Source organism: Oncorhynchus clarkii, chromosome 19, assembly GCF_045791955.1.
Source record: "Oncorhynchus clarkii lewisi isolate Uvic-CL-2024 chromosome 19, UVic_Ocla_1.0, whole genome shotgun sequence".
NCBI lineage: Eukaryota > Metazoa > Chordata > Actinopteri > Salmoniformes > Salmonidae > Oncorhynchus > Oncorhynchus clarkii.
Window position 1 is genome coordinate 45993814 of NC_092165.1, and position 26910 is coordinate 46020723.

The 26910-nt window shown below is 44.2% G+C and overlaps 1 protein-coding gene and 1 pseudogene across 9 annotated transcripts in view; one reads left to right on the plus strand and one right to left on the minus strand.

Moving 5' to 3' along the window:
• The first annotated feature begins 4380 nt into the window (after positions 1 to 4380).
• LOC139374296 (insulinoma-associated protein 1a pseudogene) lies at positions 4381 to 5819 on the plus strand (annotated as a pseudogene).
• Positions 5820 to 8593: 2774 nt separating this feature from the next.
• LOC139375315 (ral GTPase-activating protein subunit alpha-2-like) overlaps positions 8594 to 26910 on the minus strand; it is a 186726-nt gene continuing 168409 nt past the window's right edge. For 2 of the 9 annotated variants that reach the window (XM_071116975.1, XM_071116973.1), the window contains 3 exons: positions 21444 to 21568; positions 16882 to 16922; positions 8599 to 11434 (listed from right to left, as the gene is read on the minus strand). In XM_071116975.1, coding sequence (XP_070973076.1) covers positions 16891 to 16922; positions 21444 to 21568 — 157 coding nt within the window. In that variant the 3' untranslated portion in view covers positions 8599 to 11434; positions 16882 to 16890. Of the gene's footprint in view, positions 11435 to 13225; positions 13469 to 16881; positions 16923 to 19259; positions 19320 to 21075; positions 21569 to 26910 lie in introns of those variants that run through there. The other 7 variants (XM_071116976.1, XM_071116969.1, XM_071116970.1 and 4 more) reach the window with 6 other exon arrangements.

Sequence of the window (26910 nt, forward strand, 5' to 3'; positions counted from 1 at the left end):
ATTTGTCAATCGAGGGAGGATGTGGCCCATTAGGTTTCTGAGCGGCCATCTTGTTTTTATTCAACAGTTACACCAAAATAAGGGTAACCTCATAAAAGAATCCATTTGTGCAATGTTTCTGGTTTAATTTCTGTACGTTGAGTCACTACTGTCATTATGGTTGGTTGTTTATGACATGGAATGTAAATCACCTTACATTCTGTTCTTAGCGGAAAATAAATCCAGTCTTTAAAAAATAAATCCAGTCTTTAAAAAACAAAATCCAGTCTTCAAAAAATAAATCCAGTCTTTAAAAAACTACATCCAGTAGTTCCCCATGTAGATCATCATGTTCTTACACAAGAACATCCGCAGTCATGGGTAAAGGGAGAGCATCTGTGTGTGTCTCTATGTCTGTGTGCATGTCAACGTATGTGCGCCTCCGCGTGTGTACCTCAATTTCCCTCTCTGCACCTCCATAGTGCAGCTGTGTCTCAAACTCTTGTCAGGTAATTGAATGAGCAGGGGGAAACCTGCGGTGGGAATCTTGGCGCCTGCTGTCCTTATTATCTGTAATACAACAGCTGCACTGCCTGCTCTTTGTTGTTCGACTCATGAATAGAGAAATGAATGTGGGGAATGACAGAGGTGAACACTGAGGGGAGAGACAGGGCAGCACATTTTAATCAGCCCAGATAGAACAATCACTTTTTCCACCTCTGTGGCTCAGAGGTGAATTAGCATTTAACATTCCAGGGCATGCTTGGTGACAAGGCTCTGGCGGGAAATACAACCAATAGACTGGAGTGATTTCTGAGCAGCTCTCTGATGCTTTAGATCAGTGAATGTAATATGCCCCAGGGCTTGGAGACACATGTTTCAGGGAACCATTTTTATATGGTAGCTACTATTGTGCTGTAAGGAGTGCCAACACAAAAAGGTTGGCCATACAGACGGTTGCATTCTGTGAGTGACATACCATTCAGATCGATGGTATTGTAATATATTGTTGAAAATACTTTAGAATTATTGTTCCAGGATATAATAGGTCAAATGTTGGCAGACATGTTGTCCATCTGCAAGGAGACAAAAGCTAGAAGCCTTGCTGCATTGGTTCTTAGAAACCCCAGCCTCTGATTAAATCTAGATTCCTCAATAGCCCTGTCCATGGTGCTGAATGGAACCTCCCTCTTATCAGATTACACACAGGCACCAGCGCCCAACAGCTCATCCATTACAATCATTGATTGACAATGCCATTCATGAAGCCCATGTCATGATGAGTGCAAATTAAAGTCACATCATTGGAGCATTCAAGCAAGATGGGTTTGTGTAAGATTCAGACACTGGGCTAATGGACAAATTTGAAATGGATATCTGCGGGATAATCTGAAGAGAAATATGGTTTGATAGAGATTTTGAGACCTTTTTATAGTCTGTTTCATATCTGGCAACCCAAAATGATTTGACCAGAAAGGGAGCCAACAGTTATTCAGGGTGAGCCCCTTTCTTCAAGATCTGCAACCTTACTTCACCTGTAGGTGGTGCAATAAAATAGGCAGACTGTGAGCTGAATCTGAAATGAATGAAATCAGAAAGAGGTTACTTCTGAGTAAATGCTTTAGGCCCATATCATCATGCTGTAAAAAAATGACAATGTCTGACATTTTATTTTTGTCTGTGATTTATTCAAAGTTGCCACTTGCAGCACATTAAGGAATGATGTTTTGTTAAATAGGCCTACACCAGCTACTCATAAGAATAGCACTAACATTGCAGAAACTCTGGACATGAATGATTCCCCACAACACTGAACGTCATTTTACATTTAAGAGAGAAGATCACCTGTCCAACTTTAAATCAGTCTGGGTGCTGTAGGGCGTAGGGCACCGGGTTCTAACGATGGTCTATTTAGGGGCGGATGAAGTTTACATTATGGAAGGAAGGATGGAATGGCAGCTGTATGCTAATGATGCTCCGATCCTTCAGTGTTTTCCCTCGCGCAGGGCAGGGCGCGCCACTGAGCAAACAAGCACATGCGTCCGCCGAAACCAAGGCCACCACACCGGCCCACGCGCTCCAGAAATGATCACGGGGAAAAGGAACTTGTTAAAAATGCCATCAAAGCGTCTAGCCCCACGAACCACGACTAATATAACTGCCAGTTGAAACGTTCTCGAAAAAACACGGACTATAGCCAAAATACATGACCTGTTAAAGGGCCTATAATGTGATTGTGACTGTCCTGTAGCATAGACCTTACATATATTTTGTAGTGTTATTTGTAGTGTTTATAGCAATACGGCCTGATAAGGGGAGAAAAACTCTCTTTAAACTCGTTAATGTTCAATGTACAAAAACATTGCCAAGTGTATAATTTCAGAGAGACAAAATGTGAATTGCACAAAGCTAACGGTTTGTATTCAAGCAAGTGAAAACGCATCAGACCAGAGCCAACCATTCAAAAGGCGTATGTCTCAGCTAAGGATTGTGTAATTATTTGATTTGGTCATATGGCAGCTTTATGCAAATGAGGAGACCAATACCGGATGATGGAGATTCATTCTTCCCTGCAAAGAAAAAGAACGCACGCTCTGCCAAGTGGCGCATGCTCATTCATTTGAAGATATTATGATGAAACGCAGGTAAGCATATTAGACAAAAATATTCACATAGGCCTATAGTAGGCTACTGTGGATTATCGGCCTTGTAAGCATACTCTCTAAACCTGATGGCTGTAAAATTATATAGGCCTACATTTACATTTAATGTATACACAAAACTGACAATAAGTTATCTGAAAAAAAAACAGAATTTGACTTTGTAGGCTACAAACACAACACAACGTTTGCTTAATTTACATTGCCTTTTGAAATCAATGCTCAAAGAATTGAAACATGCAAGACGTATTCTGATTCGCTGAAAAAGTATTTTATCATAGCCTCCTACATGAAACTAAAAGCGACTTCATTAAATCAATTTAACCAATCTTGATTTAAAGACAGGAGACAAGAGACAATCATGTATTCCAAATGTAGCCTAAAGTTTAGAATAAACGTTTTAAAGCCAACTGATATTTCAAAAATGAAGAATACTAGGAAAAATATGTTTCAAATTATTTCAACAAGAATGGGACAATATCAAGCAAAAACAGTTTGCAAACAGTGATTGTTAGAGAATTGTTTTATGTTTATATATCGTTGCACATGACGTCCATATCACATGCCATACATGGACAGGAGAGGTGTTCTGGAAAAGGGGTGCAGATTTAATAACCCGAGAAGCACTGGGTGCGCGCGGGCTGACATTCGGGCTGCGGCCCTCTTTGTTTGGAGCGCTGATTACACACAGCACGCGCCTATCCCTGGGCCAGATTGGCCGTGAGTCCTATTTCACAGGTCAAATTGCTTTTCAAACGAAAACTGCATATGCAGCGTGGGCAGACGTGGCTATTATGTACCAAGACCAGAGGCCCTTCTTATTACTTATGTATGCAGTGAGATGTCTGATTTCCTGATTTATAACTCCAGTTAAACTGCCGAGACAGACGCGTGCCCAAATAAATACATTCGTACCAAGTAATGTTTATTTAAGAAGTCCTACCTTATTTGTGTAACTCTCTTATCAAATATCCATAGGCAATGCCAATGTCACACACAGTTGGCACATATGTTGTCCCTTGGTCCCCTTAAGCCACAATGCAACAATATGTTTGTCCCATTGCTTTACTATTGACACTGACATCACTTGCCCAAGTTTTAGATGTTCATGTTTTTGCCTTTTATTCTATAAATGCAAATAACACCTTGCAACTTATTTCTTGTCTTCTCAACCAGACCCCCCACCCCCACCCCTCTTCAGTTCCCATCCTAATTGTAAACTCTGATGATTGTGTTAGTGAAGGACATTTCCTTTTGGCAGCTCAGTGGCCCCCAAAGGAGAACCACAAAGCCGTGGCACGTGTGCATTTGTATAGAGAACCATCAGACCTTAAAAAGAGGAGGTCCCGGCGTGTGCCTCTCTTGGGGAGGGACCGAGCGCCCACATTAACGTAATAAACCGCAACTACATCTGCTAAGCTATCTGCACATCCTCCAACGAAATCCATCAAACCCAAGCTTTGAACCCTCCCACTCCCACATCCAAATCCACTGGGATCTTCGTTTCGTCTGATTGGTTGAAGATGCGGCAACAAGGGGCGAGAACAATAGCATTATTCCGGCATAAAAAGAGTGCAGCTATGCCTTAGAGACGAAAACATTTCAGCAACACAGAGATCAATAGCTTAGCGAAAATATAAAATAGCAACCGAGGCTCCCGGTGTGACTGTAATTCCACAAACCTGGATATCATCCGAGACTTCGCCCACCTCTCCAAAGTGCTTTTCTGCCATTCGCAAAGATGCCCAAAGGATTCCTGGTAAAAAGAAACAAGAAATCAGCGCATGTTTCCTATAGGACTCGTACCGATGAGTATGAGCAGGAGCATCACATCCCAAACTTTCAGAGTCAGGTGGACTCATCTCCGCCTGTCTCTGTTGCGTCCTGTTTGGACCGTGCAGCCCCATCGCCGGACATCGCAGCAGACGCCCCGATCACCAGGCTGGATGCTGAAGCGGTTCAGTTTGGCAACCCCGAGGCGATGTACCAAGCCCTCTACAGCCCCACCCGGCCCATCAGCAAGGACCATGAGAGAATATATTACGGGAGAAGTTTCAATCTAGGCTCGCCAATATCTGCCGAGTCATTCCCGACATCTTCCTCCATCAGCAGCTTTGATAATCTCCTGTTCGCCCCCGTGGATTTGAAAATAGGCACCAGCAACAGCAACCGCAGCGGCATCACCAGCAGCATCCCGGCTACAGTCATCAGGGGCGGTACCAAGAGGCCCGCATCCGACACTGAGCGCAAGAGCAAACCTGCATCCAAGAAACCCAAAGCCATCAGAAAACTGCATTTTGAAGACGAAATGACAACGTCTCCGGTACTTGGTCTTAAAATCAAAGAGGCTCCTGTCGACTTTAAACCCAGAACGCAGACATCGGCAGGCGGGAAGCCGTTAGGAGAGTTTGTCTGCCAATTGTGTAAGGAAGCTTACGCGGACACATTTTCTTTAGCCCAGCACAAGTGCTCTAGGATCGTGAGAGTTGAGTACAGGTGTCCTGAGTGTGATAAGATGTTCAGCTGCCCGGCTAACCTCGCCTCTCACCGGCGCTGGCACAAACCGAGAGCGCAAAGCGCAGCAGGGATACCATCTACCCAGAGAATCAAATCTGAAATGGCCAAAATGCACCCCGCTGTCAAGACCATCCCGGAGGAAGCCAAAGACTCAAGAGCCGAGCTACTGAGTGACAGAGACACCCCAAGCCCAGGTGTGTCTGAATCGGGCTCGGAAGATGGTTTATACGACTGCCAATATTGTGGGAAAAGATTTAAGCGTCAAGCATACCTAAGAAAACATATTCTGGGACACCAAGCCTTGCAGAATAAAATGTTCAAGGACCACGCGTTTCAAAACAGCGACAGAGTGGAAGAGCAGGTGCCAGTGTCCACCTCATCCTCAGAGGAAAACCCAAACCAAAGTCCCCTGAATCTGAGCCCGGTGGACTGCCTTCTCTGCCCCGTTTGCGGGGAGAATTTCCCTAACAGGGCCAGCCAGGAGAGACATCTGCGTCTCATGCACTGCTCCCAGGTGTATCCCTGCAAGTATTGCCCTGCCACTTTCTACAGCTCACCCGGACTCACGAGGCACATCAACAAATGCCATCCGTCGGAAAATAGGCAGGTGATCCTGCTTCAAATGCCCGTGCGCCCGGCTTGCTGAACACAAGAAAACGCGTGCCTTGGACCGGAGCGTTGAAAAAAAGTTATTTACCTAGATTACTGAAAGACAGGGCAACTTGATGTTTAGATTTGTGTGTTTGATGAGAGGTATTCTATCAATGCCAATCAGCTGGTTGTTGAATGCTTATCCATTCCTTGAATATAAAAATAGGCATATATTTTGCGATTTTTCTCAAATTAGTTTATCGAAAGAAAACAAAACGTTAGTTTGACTGTTAAATGTATTTTTCTAGGACAGCTGCAGACGTGCTCAAGTAATAGCTTCTAGACCTAAGAACTGTTTGATTTGATATGGGTATTTTCTCTCATAAAATACTTTTAATTCACCGACTGTGAATTTCTGTATATCATTAAACTTTGTTAACTTATGAATTACAGGACAGACTGATCAACTTTGTCTTAAAAACCTAAAACTATCGAAACCTTTCCCTTTAGTAGAACCACAAATGCCTTTAGAATATAAGCACATCAAAACTCTGCTGTATAACTGCCTTAAAAAACTCAACATAATAATGGTTGTTTTCGTTTAGAATGCGGGCACATATTTTATTATTAATTGTTGCAATATTGTTTAATCATAATAGTTGTATTTATTTATTTATTTATTCTATTTGCAATTATCTTATGTAATGTATTGTTGTGTTGTGTGATTATTCTGTGGTTGTTCTGGCAGTTCACATGTTGTAGCCAAATGTTATGTCAAAATTATGAGTTGTGATAATTGTCGTGGACCGGTCTAAATCTTCAATCTCCACAGCTCTTGTAAAACGTAAAGCTCTTACCTTAGATGCAATCTTTTTCTATGAACAGGTTATTTTCTTAAATGTTGGCTTTGATTGTATGTGTACACTGTTGTCTCCAATTATCCATTGAAATAAAAACGATATTTTCAAAATGAAACCATTTATTTAGCTCTAGTTTGACATTGACTGTCTGAAAGATACCAAGCCTACATCACCCATGTTTGCCAGCCCTGACTTCCAGTGATATACCTACAATAAGAAAATAAAGTGCCAGGCTATAGGGAAGTATCAATTAAAATTGTCTGAAAGAATTTTCTGATCTTTACAAGAGAAAACAATGACATTTTTAAATATGTAAATTAAATATAATGGATATCCATCTGGGTAAAAACTCAAGACACAATGTTAATCTGAATTATTCTGGATACACTTTGAGAGAAAAGGGAAAAGTTGTCTTGAAAATCATTCCTATTCTTTCCATTTCCCCCCTCGACTTACACAACAAAATATTACACATTATTTCCCTCAGCTTCTCAACATTCATTCACTAGCCTATTTAATCAAATCTTTAGGTTAAAACTCAAAATCAAACTTAGGTGTGGCCTACACAAGTGGCTAATTAGTAAAGGATGAGTAATAGCATAATTACCATGGACACTCAAGCCAGGATGCAGGCCTACTCCCTGTGGATGCATCATTTCTACAATGAGTGTCTGGATGAGGGACTAAAACGGGTACACACTGACATCAAGTACAGAGACATTCCAAGTTGGTCTGCTCTGAACATTACGATCTAATTCCTCATCTACCCTTTTTAAGTTTCATTGAACTATAGACAACAATCCTGATGCCTGCAATGTCCTGTAGGAAACTGAAAATAAGCCTTATTTATTGTTGATTTATCATCGCTATGATTTGCTATGATGATTCATGCCACACATGATCATAAACTAGTGTCTCAGAAGACCTGGTTTGGTTACCATGAAGAAGAGACAGAGAGCACTTAGCTTCCCGTCATACAGTATATTGCCATAATGCCTGGTCAGAACATGGCAGCAGGACAGAGGTGATGGCCACCCAACTCACCCATAGATCAGAAGGACATTTGTCTTCTCTAAAGGAGACTCCCAAGAGTTCGATTTTCCCTTTTAAATGTCTGTCTGACAGTGTAGGCTAAGCCTCTGAACAGCCAGGTCCACATTCACTCCCCATGACAAGAGAGAAATCACTTACTTCCAGAATAATTTGTGTGGCTTCAGCCAGCCCACGAGGGGTTAATGATCATTGTTGGGTCATGTCTGTGGATGCTGTCATGTAGTTCACTGATGAGGACAGGCTTCTAGGGAGCAGTCAGTCTACTCTACTTGACTATGGTGTAAAACACACTTCCTGCTAATGAGAAGAAACAGACAGGATATACAGTGTGTGGAACTTTTGACATTTGACAATGTCAAAATAGACTCTTCTCACATAACACATACCCATATCATAATTCTTCTGCTTTCATAACTTGCGAATATTCAATCACATAATGTAGACAAATGCAGAAGTTTTATGTGACGCAAAGGAACAGTTTCAGGCAAGATAGGCAGGTGCACGCATGCGGCTCCAATTATCGTCAAGTGCTCGTCTTAAGTCTTTAGTCATCCTACCAGCCAGGGCAGAAGTAATGTAGGTGCTGTAGATTTTGCACTTGTACCTTCCGGTGAGTTCCCATTATCCTAGCCTCCTCCCCTCCTGGAGCAGCAGGGGGGCAGATGGGAAGGGGTCAGGTTACCCCTTCTGCTGCTGGGCCAGGGTAAAAAAACAACAGCACCATTATGTCATCCCCCCACCCCATCAAAACCCCTGAAAAACGGAAGTGAGAACTCCGCTTAGGTGTCTTTCTAGGCCTGCTATATTAGGCTAGCGTTACTATAACATGGTTAGGTAAGTGCCCATCTCTGTAACAACAGTTTTAAAGGAAAGCTACTTCTGCTCCACTGCTATTCAAATCAATAGACCCAAACAAACAACACACAAAGAATATGGACAATTTCAAATTGATTTAATGAAATATTTTCAATTTTCACATTTCTAATAAAGATAGCATGACTTCTGCCATTAAAAACAGTTTGATATGTTAACAAGTAATGATGAAATCGTCCTCTTCCTCTTATACAAAGATTATATTACAGGCATTAATATATGTATATTCATAAGGACTGGAGCCCTCAATTTGACACAATGTACAGGATTCCTAAACCAAAATCTAGAATTGACACTAAATCTGTTGCTTTACATGAGTTGAACCAGTCTGAGTAAGACACAATCCTTACCCTGGTCCAAACAACACCTTAGGCCCATATTCTCCCATATATAACAGGGATCCCATCCACAACATCAAATCTACAATCTAAACTCCATAAGAAGATCAGTAAAATTATCTGGGTAGTTCTTTACAATGGCTATTGGGAAAGTGAGAGCATTGATCTGACTCAGGTCAGTATTTGCATACATTCTTCAAATGCACAAAACAGACTTCATTCTCTCTGAACAAACTCGACATTCATGCCTCCTATGTTATTAATCAGTGCTTGGGAAAGAAAGACACAAAAAAACGAGAGAACAAAATGAAAGAAAATGGAGATGTACAGGTAAGGTAAAGTAGTGCAACAGACGGACAGTGTTGCAGCTCGGGTAGAGCCCTCCATCATGTGTATGTAACACCTGGCTTCCATGGCAACCTAAAGCAGGAGGTTTGGGTGGTAGGAGGAGGGGGCTTGGGTAGCACAGAGTCAACCTGCCTATTGCTAGGAGGGTCGCCAGAGCTCAGCGCTGGTATGCCTTCTAACTCCCCAACCCCCACCGGCCTCATGAGGTTACTCATGGTGCATCATGGGAAAGAGGAGGTGGCATTTGTTTCCAATTCAGAGAGAAAAGAGCACCTCCTCAAATAAACAAAGTGGGCCAAACCCAGTCAATCTGTTCATATAAAACGCTTGCGAGGACTAGGACAAGACACTGACCTTTACAGTCAAATGGGGGGAAAACACTCTCCCTCTAGTTAACAGAGATGTGAGACAGGAAGGCAAAGCTAGCTGTCCACGTTTTGCTTCTTGGAATGAAAAAAATACACAAAATAAATCAAATTATGTCTAACAGTGGTAGGGTCTAGGGATGGATATTGGTGGACATATTACACAGGCACTGCAATAAGCTCCTTCAGAAATACACACACACACACACACACACACACACACACACACACAGTGCATGGGGTTAAGATTCACCTGAGGCTCCGGCTACTTCTTCCTCTAAACAGCACATGTATACATTATACAACAGCAAAATAAGTCTTCAAATATGACTTTGCATGCTCTCACACACTGAAACACATCAAATGTAAAGCAAGTTACATCCAAGAATAAAGAGAAAAAAAACATTCAATGCTAGTTGTCAATGACAGTGAGTGCAAAAGATCATCTGTAGGGACATTGGAATGTCATATTTGTAGCTTTACAAGACATCAATAAAATTAAAGCAGAGGAAGAGACATATGGAATTTATTGGATTACAGATTATGAACCCAGGTTAAACAATCCTACACAGGGCAACATCACTAAACAATTACAAATGCAGTATTTTCTCATTTCCAGCAGAGTTGCATAAATCAAAGCATGACAAAATCCATCAGAATCCATTTAAAAAGGACATTAGAAAGATAGAAAAACAAAAACAAGCTTCGATTCACCTCAGGTTGGAAAGACATCATTGATTGTCCACTCCAGGTTCATAACTATTAAAAACAGACTCCTACTGCACCCACTCACAGCACTCCGTAAACAGGAAGTGTGGTACGGTACAGCATTATGCTAGAGCAGCACCTCCTATGACGCAGTCCTTCCTCCTCTCCACAACAAGAGGATGAGTATGACCCAGACAGACAGACAGGCTTCCATGGCTCAAGACCCAGGACAAAACAACAAACCAAACAACAACATCACCCTTAAAAATCATCCTATCCTGTCAACAGCATTGCACGACTATCATCAGTGTTTCACACAGCAGGATCACAAGGGGGGGGGGGGGGGGGGTCAATGAGAAAATCAAAAAGGCAGACATATCAAAATGCATATGGACGATGAGAAATGTTTTATTACAGTATATATTAACTATATATGCGCAGCTGCTTCTCTTCACAAGAATACAATCTAAGACAGTCTCCCATTTCTCTAGCATTTCAGCCTCTTAGAGGTTTCCTCTACAACAGTGTCAACTACCAGCTCAACAGCTATGGCATGAAAAAACTAAATTGAAATGTTCATGATAGGTGGACTTCAAGTCTCCTAACATGATCTTTCACTCCAGTCCCTGGCTATACATACCTCGTTTTATCACTGTACTGAGTAGTGCTATTTATCAGTTATAAATTAAAAAGAAGCTTTGATTCTTCCAAAACAAAGTGCAGCCACATTGGAAAAAACATCAATAGCTTCATCTCAAATATGCAGTTCAACAGCAAAACAACTGGAAGTGTATCACAGAATCAACAATTGCCACAAATTAAAATGTGCAATATGCTCCATTTAAATGTTTAAACAACACACACAAAACAAAACAAACAAAGCACACCCCCAAAACTGTAGTCATTAGGGGTCGGTATGACGGTTTAAAACAGGACCGGTAGTGAAGGCCAAACGGGAGGTTTTGGGGGTGGGTTGGGCGAGAGAGCTCAGTTGGAGGATTTGCTTATGGCGCTGGCTGATCGGCGGAGTTTTCCGGAAACTCTGTTTTTTGTGGCACGGGGCATCGTGGGAGAGACCTGGTCCACATGGTCCGTTCCTACGGAAACACTGAGCTCAGCACTCGTGCTGCCACTGAGGGAGCCTGAGAGAGAGAGAGAGAGAGAGAGAGAGAGAGAGCGAGAGGGAGAGAGAATGAAAGCGAGGGTGGGATAAAGAGGGGATAGAGGGGGAGAGATAGGGGGGAGAGATAGGGGGGAGAGATAGAGAGAAGTGGTGAGACGTGGCAGGCATACATGGGGATGTTAAGACATGGCATACTCCAACATGCTCTGACTGCCATGCACGTGAACGCACCCCCAGCACCCCAAACTGCTTACTCACTCTAGGGTCGAATTTATAATACCAAAAACAGAACAGGTGTACAGATTGATCCACTTGACCCTTGAGTTCATCACAGTTTTAAAAGTGACACGTTTGGGACTAGATCAAGCAGCATACACATTCAGATTCAATGTGAACATGTCTTCATCACATGCCTTGGCTGACTAGAGGCTGCTAAGTGAGAGATGCTGAATATGTATTTGGGAGGGCACATGCTTGCATGAGTAGGAAAAAGAGAACATCTATTTTAAGCCATGTGGTTCTAAGAATACAATTGTCTTTGTTGTTCAACATAAAGAGGATAGATTTTTCAACACTTGAAATGTACTGTAACAGAAAAAAACAATATCATGTTAACCTGGAAAGGCATGTCATGATCATGTGGAGGGCGTCCTTTGTTAAACCTTGTGGATCCCAAAGAAACAATCAAAGAGGTTGCTAGCAGTGATAAGTGAGGGTGAAAAGCCAGAAAGAGCAACTATATTTTGTGTACACCCCCTCCTCTCTCCTCCAACTCCCCATCCCATCTTTGCGATGCATCGAGTTAAAAAAAACTTTCCTACTATGTTAAGATGGCCCCTGGTTGCTTATTTTCAAGATGGCACCTAGTTGCTTATTTTCAAGATGGCACCTGGTTGCTTATTTTCAAGATGGCACCTGGTTGCTTATTTTCAAGATGGCACCTGGTTGCTTATTTTCAAGATGGCACCTAGTTGCTTATTTTCAAGATGGCACCTGGTTGCTTATTTTCAAGATGGCACCTGGTTGCTTATTTTCAAGATGGCACCTGGTTACTTATTTTCAAGATGGCACCTGGTTGCTTATACTCAAGATGGCACCTGGTTGCTTATTTTCAAGATGGCACCTGGTTGCTTATTTTCAAGATGGCACCTGGTTGCTTATTTTCTTTCTCTGAAGCATCTCAAGTTCCTATAGCTAAAAGGGACAGCAGATGGCTGCAGTAACACACACCCAGCCCAGTGGACACAAGCATCACTGACTTCCACTCATTCAGAGGGGGAGGGGTAGGGTTAAGGCTGTGTGTGTGTTTGTTTATCTTCATTATGCATATGAATAGAACAGAGGAGGGCTGTGAGTAAACGTGTGGGCAGGCCTAACCCAAGTCCAACCCTACAAGCACAGTCTAACTCCATAATTCCACTACTTTGCACTTTGACTATTCCACCACTAGAACAAACAACTTCCCCACTGGCCCTGACAAGCCCCACCCTCTCCTATAGTAGTGGCGTGATGGAGAGGGGCAGGGTAGCTGGGGAGTGGGCCGCTGGGCCACAGATAACCCTCTCAGATAAAGGCCTATACAGACCTTATATTTACTAACTCCCCCAGTATGCTGCCTAGCACCCACCCATGCAGCAGACACATCTATCGACAGAGGGCTCGGTACAATACCCACTAAACAATGACAATGGGTTGCATATACGATATCATATGTGGAAATGACACAAATTTAAGTTGAATATTAAAAGTAAACATTCACAATTAGTTACTAGGGTGAAACAAAATCTCCCAAAACTTGAGTTGGCAGTGCCTGGCTGGTAAATCATAACGCAAGTTCATTCCACTCTGAGCTCCCCCTAAACAGCTAGACTGACAGAGGCCATGGTGTGTCAAGAGACCTGCACACCCTGCCTCTCATTTGAGATCCTTTCATACTCCGAGTGTGAGGTGAGAGAATGAGAGAGAGAAAGAGAAGGGCGAGAGAGGGGAGAAAGAGAGAGAGAAGGGAGAGGAGACAGAGGGGAGGGAAGACAGAGGGGATAGAGAGAGAGATCTAGAAGGTGAAAAAAACAAAAGGGAGTAAATGGGCCTCATCCCCATTGGTCCCCTGCAGCAATTCAAACAAAGCTTCAATGACAAAGCCGTTTTCTTCCAGTACGGCAGGTGTTAATGTCACACTCTGCCCCAGGCCAACAGCCACACTCGGACAGGAGTGAAGAGGAGAAAAAAGGACAAAGATAAAGGAAGATACCGCTGGGGAGATAAAGACAAAGGCGTGTGGCGTGACATGCAGAAGCACAAGCAGAAAGAAGTGTGTCTATATTGCTCATGCTGCTACTTAGTCGGGTGCAGCATCACTCACAATTACCAGCCTGGCTAAACAGAGAATACAACCCCCATACAGCGTTATATCACCACTCCATACAGCGTTATACCACCACCCCATACAGCGTTATATCATCACCCCATACAGCGTTATATCATCACCCCATACAGCGTTATACCACCACCCCATACAGCGTTATATCACCACCCCATACAGCGTTATATCACCACCCCATACAGCGTTATATCACCACCCCATACAGCGTTATATCACCACCCCATACAGCGTTATACCACCACCCCATACAGCGTTATATCATCACCCCATACAGCGTTATATCATCACCCCATACAGCGTTATACCACCACCCCATACAGCGTTATATCACCACCCCATACAGCGTTATATCATCACCCCATACAGCGTTATACCACCACCCCATACAGCGTTATACCACCACCCCATACAGCGTTATACCACCACCCCATACAGCGTTATATCACCACCCCATACAGCGTTATACCACCACCCCATACAGCGTTATATCATCACCCCATACAGCGTTATATCACCACCCCATACAGCGTTATACCACCACCCCATACAGCGTTATACCACCACACCATACAGCGTTATATCACCACCCCATACAGCGTTATATCACCACCCCATACAGCGTTATATCACCACCCCATACAGCGTTATACCACCACCCCATACAGCGTTATACCACCACCCCATACCGTTATATACAGCGCATAATATATCACCACCCCATACAGCGTTATATCACCACCCCATACAGCGTTATATCACCACCCCATACAGCGTTATATCACCACCCCATACAGCGTTATATCACCACCCCATACAGCGTTATACCACCACCCCATACAGCGTTATACAGCGTTATATCACCACCCCATACAGCGTTATATCACCACCCCATACAGCGTTATATCACCACCCCATACAGCGTTATATTATATACCACCACCCCGTACACCCCATACAGCGTTATATACCACCACCCCATACAGCGTTATATCACCACCCCATACAGCGTTATACCACCACCCCATACAGCGTTATATCACCACCCCATACAGCGTTATATCACCACCCCATACAGCGTTATATCACCACCCCATACAGCGTTATATCACCACCCCATACAGCGTTATATCACCACCCCATACAGCGTTATACCACCACCCCATACAGCGTTATATCACCACCCCATACAGCGTTATATCACCACCCCATACAGCGTTATACCACCACCCCATACAGCGTTATACCACCACCCCATACAGCGTTATATCACCACCCCATACAGCGTTATATCATCACCCCATGCAGCGTTATATCACCACCCCATGCAGCGTTATATCACCACCCCATACAGCGTTATACCACCACCCCATACAGCGTTATATCACCACCCCATACAGCGTTATATCATCACCCCATACAGCGTTATATCACCACCCCATACAGCGTTATACCACCACCCCATACAGCGTTATACCACCACCCCATACAGCGTTATATCACCACCCCATACAGCGTTATATCACCACCCCATACAGCGTTATATCACCACCCCATACAGCGTTATATCACCACCCCGTGCAGCGTTATATCACCACCCCATACAGCGTTATATCACCACCCCATACAGCGTCATATCACCACCCCATACAGCGTCATACCACCACCCCATACAGCGTCATACCACCACCCCATACATACCACCACCCCATACAGCGTCATACCACCACCCCATACAGCGTCATACCACCACCCCATACAGCGTCATACCACCACCCCATACAGCGTCATACCACCACCCCATACAGCGTCATACCACCACCCCATACAGCGTCATACCACCACCCCATACAGCGTTATATCACCACCCCATACAGCGTTATATCATCACCCCATACAGCGTTATATCACCACCCCATACAGCGTTATACCACCACCCCATACAGCGTTATACCACCACCCCATACAGCGTTATATCACCACCCCATACAGCGTTATATCACCACCCCATACAGCGTTATATCACCACCCCATACAGCGTTATATCACCACCCCGTGCAGCGTTATATCACCACCCCATACAGCGTTATATCACCACCCCATATAGCGTTATATCACCACCCCATACAGCGTCATACCACCACCCCATACAGCGTCATACCACCACCCCATACAGCGTCATACCACCACCCCATACAGCGTCATACCACCACCCCATACAGCGTCATACCACCACCCCATACAGCGTCATACCACCACCCCATACAGCGTCATACCACCACCCCATACAGCGTTATACCACCACCCCATACAGCGTTATACCACCACCCCATACAGCGTTATATCACCACCCCATACAGCGTTATATCACCACCCCATACAGCGTTATACAACCACCCCATACAGCGTTATATCATCACCCCATACAGCGTTATATCACCACCCCATACAGCGTTATACCACCACCCCATACAGCGTTATACCACCACCCCATACAGCGTCATACCACCACCCCATACAGCGTCATACCACCACCCCATACAGCGTTATACCACCACCCCATACAGCGTTATACCACCACCCCATACAGCGTTATATCACCACCCCATACAGCGTTATATCACCACCCCATACAGCGTTATACAACCACCCCATACAGCGTTATATCATCACCCCATACAGCGTTATATCACCACCCCATACAGCGTTATACCACCACCCCATACAGCGTTATACCACCACCCCATACAGCGTTATACCACCACCCCATACAGCGTTATACCACCACCCCATACAGCGTTATATCACCACCCCATACAGCGTTATACCACCACCCCATACAGCGTTATACCACCACCCCATACAGCGTTATACCACCACCCCATACAGCGTTATATCACCACCCCATACAGCGTTATACCACCACCCCATACAGCGTCATATCAACCATCCTTCATAAAGCGGTAGGTAGGTGGGTAAAAAATGTGTGTTAGTACCAAATAAAGGAGAAACCAGAGAGGATGAGTAAACGGGAGAGCCAGGCCTTTGGGTGATACACGAGCTTCTGGTCGGCGCTCGGGGCTTACCTTCTTCAATTACCGCAATGACACCTTTAACATTGTTTCATCTAAAAGAAAAACAGACAGTAGCGTCACATTAAGACAAAGTCACACAACACAGCCCTGTTGTAGACAGTCAGTACTGTCTGAGGGTACTAGGGAAGGGAGATGACGGCGACATTCAGAAAGCCTGTGTGGTGGTATGTTGTTGGTTATTATCACTGTGAGGATCAAAGTCATACAAGACATAAAGCATTTAATATGTTAAGAGACAGGGACAGTTTTCAGAAATATAGAGGGCCTCTTGAAAGTTGGTTTGAGTTTGTTCCATGTCGTTAAAAATCTGTCCAGCCAATATTCAAAGGGGTAAATGATTTCTGTAACTTGACATCACATAGGTTGGTATGACTGCTTATTATAAAATGTGTATATGTTGGACAGATCATAGAGCAGGAACAGACTGGATTATCAGAAACGCTTCTCAACCAGTTCAACACCATGAGATAAAGAGACCAGTAAAATGTAACAAAACATTATAGACAAAATTGTGTGCAACACCAATACAGACACAGGTTTCTCCAGAGTTGTGGCAACAGTCTGCTCCACAGTAGAGTAGACATCAACAGTCATTTAAACCAGTGTGCCTGGCAGCTCCTTGACTAGTTGACACTCTCTGACACATAGTAAAAAGAGGGTCTTCGATTGCCATCAGATGAAGCTGTAGCGGTATGAGAAGGTGAAGAGCTGTTGTCTCTAGACAGAGTGGTTTAGGGTCAGAGAAGGAGGCCTGTCTGGGGGGGGGGGGGGGTTGAGAGCTCTTCAGTCCCACGGACTGTCTGGATCCATTGAAAGATTTGAAGAGCGAGAATCTCCCTAATTGTTGACTCTTGTAGCTATGTTCATTTAACCCAGGGATGGGCATCTTTGATGGGGTGGGGGCCGCAAAAAAAAAACTGAACTCATGGAGGGGCCACAGTTGCTCGCGGGTCTGTTTACCAATGTGTGCAGTGGTGTAAAGTACTTAGGTAAAAATACTTTAAAGTACTACTTAAGTAGTGTTTTTAGGCATCTGTACTTTACAATTTATATTTTTGACAACTTTTACATTTACTAAACTATATTCCTAAAGAAAATGTACTTTTTACTCCATACATTTTCCCTGACACCCAAAAGTACTCATCACATTTTGAATGCTAAGTAGGACAAGAAAATGGTCCCATTCACGCACTTATCAAGATGGTCCCATTCATGCACTTATCAAGGTCATCCCTACTTCCTCTGATATGGTGGACTTATTACTAAACACAAATGCTTTGTTTGTAAATTATGTCTGAGTGTTGGAGTGTGCCCCTGGCTATCCATAAATGAAGAAAAGAAGATCTTTCTGTGTGGTTTGCTTAATATAAGGAATTTGATATGATTTATACTTTTACTTTTGATACTTAAGTATAAAAAATACATTTTAATTGGTAAAATATATACATAAAAAAAAGTATATTTAAAACCAAATACTTTTACTCAAGTAGTATTTTACTGGCTGACTTTCACTTGTCATTTTCTGGTATCCTTACTTTTACTCAAGTATGACAATTGGGTATCCCCCCTCCACCAAATTACAAGCAAAATATTTAAGCAGCCCTCCTCTTGACAGTGGAAAGAACATTTCTACCTTTTAGAGTTAAATCGTGCAATTCTACACATTTTCCCATGGTGAGTAGAGAAAATGTTACAATATTAGAACTCATTTCATGCAATTCTACTCATTCCATGGGGCGGACAGGACAGTTTGCAGTTTTACAGCTAATTTCCTGCAATTCTACACATTTTTCCATAGGGTGGAGAGAAATATTTGCAGGTTTTAATATGATATCTGAGTGAGACCGACCAACAAAATTGAAAATGGGGGCCCTAAGTTTACTAAGCCACTATAATAACTATAATAACAAATCTAAACATTTTTTACTGACATGGGCTAATTGAGTGACTGACAAACTGCTGATGCATAACCACATTTCCAAATTGCGCCTTGTGTATTCTGCTATTCTTACTCTCTACAGTAATTTGAGACCCTGACTGAGTCCAACCCCCCGGCCCAAAACAAGAAAACTTCAACATGTCAGTGTGAACAAACACTCAAACCACATAAACAACTCAGACAGTAGACACACAGTCACACTGCAGGGCCACAGCGGGGAGGATGGGGGTAATCTACTGTAGGTTAGAGATGACTCATGCAGGAGGAAGTGAGAGTGGGATATTAGAACTATCCGGGGTCAGGGTGCAGGTTAGTATGATTGATGGTCTCTGAGATGGTGTAGCTGTGGTGTCAAAGGTGAAGGTCAGGTTAAGGTGGAGGGTGGGCAATGGGCATCATGCCTAGTAGAGGAAACAGGCAGACGTCTTACAGTCCAGCTTGGCCCAAGGGTACTCCATGTCCCAAACCATCCCCGGCCAACGCCGGCACGCTGCACGTCATGGATGACATATTAGTGGAGCAATGAACCTAAGCAGGGGTATTGACAAGCACACACACTCACACTGCAGCAGCATATGAAACATGAGACACAGGCACGACAAAGACACATGAGAGGGCAACAGCCAATCACTGTATTACTAGACACCAGCACATCTGAGAAGGGTGACAATGAGAGCAGCTTTTTAAGTCTGAGGTCACAGACACAACAAAGGGACAAAACTAAGCAGCCTTCTGTGATTATATATCAGTGGCCATGTGTTGATGCATAGAACCATACACAGGACATAAACAGACTATCTATTAGAGAATGTACATGAACATAAATGTATTGTACACTATCCACTCGGCCGCTGTAAATACAGGAAAACATGTTGACAAAAAAGACATTTCAAAAAATATAAAGAACCACTTCTCAGAAAAATGCCTGGTTTATCACTGGAAGAAGCTGTGAGCACCTGTATCTGTGTGTACTAGAATTTAACCTCCCCCTTGTTTAGAAGATTGCCAGGTGAAGTCTGCATGCAGACCTAGAGTGATTCCTGATATTGCCCTGCATCTCTGTGGTGTGGTGCTGTGGCTAGAAACAGTTGATGTAGAGGACCAGCTGATTCCAAACCCACGGTGGACAAAATAACACGTCCTCGGTCACTCGGTCACGACAGACAGAGACGCAAGAGCCCAAAAATAATGTATATTCATCAATTTGTATAGATGTTCCAAATTAATTTCCACAGGATTAAAGAGGGTGATTAAAGTAAGTCTTGTTGTTATGTCTGCTCTCATCAGACAGAGCTGATGCACCACGCTGTTAAACCAATCCTCATTTAACAATAAGAGAAAATAATAATTTATTGTCTGGTCAGACTAACCTATGATCCCATAATCACAAAGAGGACTCAATCAGCCCAACCAGCTATCCTTCTCCTGCTCCACTACAAATAACACACACCAGCAGAGAACAGATGAATGCCCCACACACAAGATTCTCTCTCCCATTTCCTCTCGCTCTCCCCTTTCTCTCATCCCCTCACTCCCTGTTCCCCTCTCCCTACAGAATACTCCCTGTTTAGTATTATGGTTGATGAAAGGTCAATAGAGGTCAGTTTTGTTTTTTTACACCTCTGCAGTAAAGGGAGTTGACTGTAATTACATTAATAGATCAGGCTGCCTCCTGCCTGCCAGTCTGCCTATCAGACTACCTCCTGCCTCTGCCAGTCTGCCTATCAGACTACCTCCTGCCTCTGCCAGTCTGCCTATCAGACTACCTCCTGCCTCTGCCAGTCTGCCTATCAGACTACCCCCTGCCTCTGCCAGTCTGCTTATCAACCCTGCCTTCTGGGGCTGCTCGATGAAATCTGGACAACACACACATATACTCACACGTACAGACACAACATACACACACGTATACACACACAGAGACATGTTCGTACGCACGTAGCCAAGACACACACACAATAACAGATTAAGTTTCCAGTCATGACAATAAAAGAACACAGGTTTCCAGTTGTATCAGTGCATGAGAGCATTGCTGTACTGATTGGATGTTAGCGGTGATTGGATGTTAGCGCTGATTGGATGTTGTTGTTATAGACCCATCAGATCTAGGCCAAGCCAGGGCAGGAAGAGGAGACATTGTTTAATGAAGTCCCCCTCAGTCTCCCCTCTTCCTGGCCTCTGGGAGACAGCAGTGTGAACCCAGTGTTTAGCAGACTGCATATCTCTGGTACAGGTATGAACGCTCTGATAAGAGGACTGATCACATACACCGGGTTTAACCCACATTCAATCATGTCACATCATGTATATTTCTGTCGGGCTAATTAAATGAGAGGGGGAGATAAAAACAGAGGAGGGGGTGAGATGAAACAGAACACGGAGAGACAAGGAGCAGGGCCTGACTAAGTTGTTGAGCCACGGTAAAGTCTTTGATGCTGCTGCTCAGACAGTGTGGAGAGAGCTTGGCCTTCCTGCTGCCTTTGATATTCATCAGAGTGTGGGTGTGAGGAGACAAGGACCAGGACATAGAGATGGAGGGGTCTGAAGAGGAGGGCTAACAGGTGTGCTGCTGTGAAGTAGAGGAGGAAGTGGAGGAGCAGAGTAGGATTCTGACCTGTCCCACTCATTGGGTAGTAGCTGGTTGAAGGGGAGAAGACCTGCGAGGCAAAGTCCTCAAAGGTCATGACCTCCCGGTGGTTCTGCACGATGGCCTCCAGGTAAAGCGCACGCTCCTCATAGCTGGGGCCAGGGTTAAGGAAAACCACAGAGGAAGAGACATAGAAAAAGGCTGACTTACAGCCCAATGAAACAAATAAAAACTCAATGGAAAAAGTAAATTGAGACAAAACATCAACACAACACATTAAGAAGCTACGTAAGAAAGACAGAGACAAAGGCAGCATCAGTGGACAGAGGAGTAGTAATAACCAGACCACTGTAGCAGGCAGAGGACAATCAGACTGGCCACACAGCCACAAATGGGAAAGCAGTCAACAAATAAACACACACTACAGGCATGACGCTCCCCTTGCCGGCCCCCATTCCTGGGTGCTAGAACAGAACCCCTGCTGGAGGCATTTATACGCTCTCAGACATCCCTCCCTCCATCCTACTCGACAGGGGGAAAATTGGAGACATTTGAAATTCAGAGTGCCAAGCAGGTAGAGCAATCTGGGAGCCTGGTGCTGGATGGATAGTCAGTCAGTCAGGTTAGAGCATTGGGAATAACAGAAAGGGATCAAAATGCCTGCCACACTAACTATGCTAGCTGTCTCTTTCTGCCTTTTTGATGACTGCACCTAACAAATTGCCAGTCAAGAATGGACCCAAACAGGCCTTTACTATAGCCCCCGCTCTAGCCCCCACTCTAGGAACCCACTGGGCCATTCCCCTCTCATTAAGGGACTGCTGCCTGTGGTGAGGTTGTTGCTAAGGCCCCTCTGGTAGAACAGTGGAGAGAAGATGGGTTGGGACTGGAAGTGGGCTTTACTGGGAATGTGTATGCGCTGTGCTGGGCTAAGTTTGGTTGGCTAAAATGGACTGGATGCGCGAAGATGGAACGGACTGGGCACATGATGGCACAGCAGCGGTTGAGGCAGGCATGACGAATAGCTGAAAGGGAGCCGTTTCAAACTGAGGCTGACAGGCACCTGAGCCTAGGGCCTAGGGCAGCCTGAGGACAGGCAAGCTGCTCACCACACAGAGGGAGGGAGGGAGGAAGACAGAAAGAGCGGGAGAGAGAACAGTCTGGCTGAAACCATGAAGCTTAAACCCATGGAATACAGGCAACACAAAAACATGGGTTAAGATCACCTGAGCTGTGGGTGAGGATGCCAGTGAGGCTGCACTGTCATCTTCTCCCTGCCCCCAGATGCAGCTGACTCAACCAGGAGAGGACATCACAGGCTGGGTTGCCATGGCAACTGAGGTCACAGCACAACATGCAGGTCATATAACGGGTTTTATGAATGTACATTGAACAAAAATATAAACGCAACATGTAAAGTGTTGATCCCATGTTTCATGACCTGAAATATCCCAGAAATGTTCCATAAGCACAAAAAACGTATTTCTCTCAAATGCTGTGCACAAATTTGTTTACATCCCTGTTAGTGAGCTTTTCTCCATTGCCAAGATAATCCATCCACCTGGCAGGTGAGGCATATCAAGAAGCTGACTAAACAGCATGATAATTACACAGGTGCACCTTGGCCACTCTAAAATGTGCAATTTTGACACAACACAATGCTACAGATGTCTCAAGTTTTGAGGGAGCGTTCAATTGGCATGCTGACTGCGGGAATGTCCACCAGAGCTGTTGCCAGAGAATCTTATGTTCATTTCTCTACCATAAACTGCCTCCTTGAATGCACAAAAATACCATGAGATCCTGAGGCCCATTGCGAGTCCTTTTAAAAATATATATTTGACCAACAGATGCATATCTGTATTCCCAGTCATGTGAAATCCATAGATTAGGGCCTAATGAATTTATTTTAATTAACCGATTCCCTCATATGAACTGTAACTAAGTAAAATCAATGGAATTGTTGCATGTTGCGTTTATAGTAGAGAGAGAGAGAGATGGGGGAGGACAACGAGTGAGAGAGCGAGAGGAGAGAGAAAGAGACAGAAGAGAGGCGAGAGAAAAGGAAAGAGAGAGGGAGGAAAGAGAGAGCGAGAGAGAACCCTAGTCCACTGGGTCAACAGAGACATATGGTTGTCCATTATCAGAGATGCAGATGACTGTGGCCTGTTATTGAGATTCCTAAAGCAAATATTGACTCCAGCTGGGGTGGCCGTCTACTCTCCTCTGACACACGCCTCTCCTCCACCTTGGACACTGACGCTTTCTCTACCCACGCCATCCAACGGAGAGAGGGAGCAAGGGAAAGAGATCAGGAGAGAGATGGAGGAAGAACCGATTGACTGCAATCAGTAAATGCGTGGCTTCTGTTGATTTTAAAATTGTAGCAGAGTATTCCCTAGCACAGCTCATATACAATGTGAGTAGTAACGTTGTCCCCATAGAAATGAAATTAGTGATTCTATTTTTATGGTTGTCCCCTCCCTCTATCTTCGGGTTTGTCTCTAATGACTAAGCTAGTTACAGAATGTTCCCCTGCTGCATATACATCAAGGCTGCTCCTGCCTGCCTGGCACCAAGTAATTCAATCAAGGGACATTTCCAGGACAATGATGCAAAAAGCATATCCATGTCAAGTTCGCCAAACCCACAGACTTCTCACTGGGTGGCAAAACTCTGTCCCTCCACATATCCGTTTGGGAATTATGCTCTCTTGCTCTCTTGCATATGCAACAAAATATTATATGCAACCTGGAGTTTTATTTTGAGTGCACCAGTGCGACTAAAAGAAAATTCAAGATCAAATGTACAGAGTAACAATATTTCGCCGCGACACACTGCTTGTTTCCAGTTCCCTGGCAACGCACACCAAGCCCAGACCCTTTCACTCAAGCAGGCAGCACACAGTTCCTCCACGTTGTTTATTCCCTCAGCATGCAGTCAATTCATAAGGAGGTCCACAGTACGGAACTCTAGAGAGGACATATGAATTTAAAAAAAGAGTTCCCTCTTTATGGCAAGATCGCAACTTATTTATCTCATGATCACTACATAACAAAAGTTGTTTTGTCGAGATCACAAGATAATCAAAAGTATCACGCATCATCCATTAATTTGTTCAGATACCTGATAACCACTTCATCAAGGAGCCCTGTGGCTGAGTTGATTGCAATGCGGGGCCATTTAAGCCCTGAACGATGCCTGACAGGCAGCCGTGGTCTCCCAGGCTGCAGTAGTCTCCCAGGCTGCAGTAGTCTCCCAGGCTGCAGTGGTCTCCCAGGCTGCATGCTGCCCCCAAGACCACAGCCAATCGCATGCAGGGAACAATGCAGCTAATTTGGCTAGTCTTGTGAGCTAGCTAGTTAGCTAGGTAGTCTTGTTAGCTAGATATCTAGCATGTTATCTATGCTGGTTGTTAGCTTCCATAACTGATATGTAATTATGAGGGACACGTCATGTTTTGTGGATAATATTACAATTTACAGTGGGTAAGCTCCATTCCTGACAGGCTGATCACATTCAAGAGGCTGATGAATCAGGATGTTTCATATGTAAGGCACCTTGCAGACAGCCTACAGGCAGCATCCTGACTTGTCAGTATCTGAGGTTGCTATAAATGTGATCAAACTCTGGAGGCTGGAATTGAATGATCAACATGTCTGGAATGGAGCTCACCCACTCTGTAAATCTAAACATTATGCATAAATGCGTAAGTGTCCCTTACAATTATACACATATTAGCTATGCAAGCTAACAACCAGCACAGATAACAAGCTAGCTAGCTAACAAGACTACCTAGTATGGCTAGCTCACTCTCTCGACTAGCTGTATTGTTTCTTGCATGCGATTGGCTGTGGTTTTAATGGTGGCACACAGCCGGGGAGACAGTGCTGCCTATCAGGCATTGTTCAGGGTTTAAATGCCCCATGAGGACTTTTATGCCCCATGAGCTTTTAGCTCAAGGTAAGGGACATTTAGCTTGCTAACATTCTAATTTATAAACTGGTAATGAGCTCCAAACACAAATTAAAGCATGATGTTAGCATGAAATGTATCATCCCTTAGTGTAGCAATGAATAAAAACGTATGCGCTGATCCATCGTGGGCTCTGCTGCCTCAGCCATACTATCAATCTGTCATCAATATATCCACACTCCTATTTGTAGAGTTTATCTTGTGATGTTGACAAAACAACTTTTAGCATACTTTTAGCATATCAATTAGGCAAAATTACAAGCTTGGCAGGATGAAAACACTGATATGTTTCCTCTGTATCAACGTAATACAAGTCATTCCGTAGAATAACTGTCCTTCTACATTTGAACTGTAAAGTAAAAAGCGCGGGGGGGGGGGCTTCCAGTGAAGCATGTTCTACCACTTTAGAAATCTCACAATATTCCCCCAAGTTCCAATGGCTGCACATTCCCTCCCATTAGAGAGAGGAGAGGAGTGGGAATGTCATTTCCATGAAGTGTGTCAGGACGCTGTGTGAGCAACTGAAAAACCTCTTCAGTCAGACGAGATTGGAAACAACCTGCAATGTAAAATAATGCTCTGACCTCAATCAACAACAGGTCAGCTTTAAAAAAATAAACTGAGAGAGAAGTAATCACAAAGAATTCTTGGTTATGACAAACACAAAAAAAAACACGTATTTAAGTAGATAATAGTCCTCCTCCAGCCCCTCCCCTCCCTCTGAATCCATGATGCTCTGGGACAAAAAACAGTGAGTGATGGTTCAGATAAATCCGGCGTGTGGCTGTTGGGTGAGGTGTGAGTGTGTATATGCAACACAGAGCCTCCGCACATTAAGAACACTGCCACTCTTATTAACAAATCCATGTGTGTTCCATGAAACAGCAAACAATTCCTGTGTGTGTCTGCACATGTGCATGCAATGTGTGTATGCATGATGCATGTGTGTGTGTGTGTGTGTGTGTGTGCGTACTGTCTAGATGGAAGGGTGGTCAAGAGGGAATCAGGGGACAAGCGTGTCATTGTGGATCAAAGCCAAACTCAGGCAGCGGCAGTAGCAGTAGCAGGACAGTGAGCAGCAGTAGCAGAAGTAGCAGTACAGTGAGCAGCAGTAGCAGCAGTAGAACCAGTAGCAGCTGTAGCAGTGAGCAGTAGCAACAGCACAGTGAGCAGCAGGAGCATTAGCAGCAGTAGTAGCAGCACAATGAGCAGCAGGAGCAGTGGCAGCAGTAATAGCAGTTGTAGTAGTAGCAGCAGCACAGTGAATAGCAGCAGTAGTTGCAGCACAGTGAACAGCAGCAGCAGTAGTAGCAGTTGCAGCACAGTGAACAGCAGCAGTAGTAGCAGCAGCACAGTGAACAGCAGCAGTAGTAGCAGCACAGTGAACAGCAGCAGTAGTAGCAGTAGTAGTAGCAGCAGTAGCAGCAGCAGCAGTAGTAGCAGTAGTAGTAGCAGTAGTAGTAGCAGCAGCACAGTGAACAGCAACAGTAGTAGCAGCACAGTGAACAGCAGCAGTAGT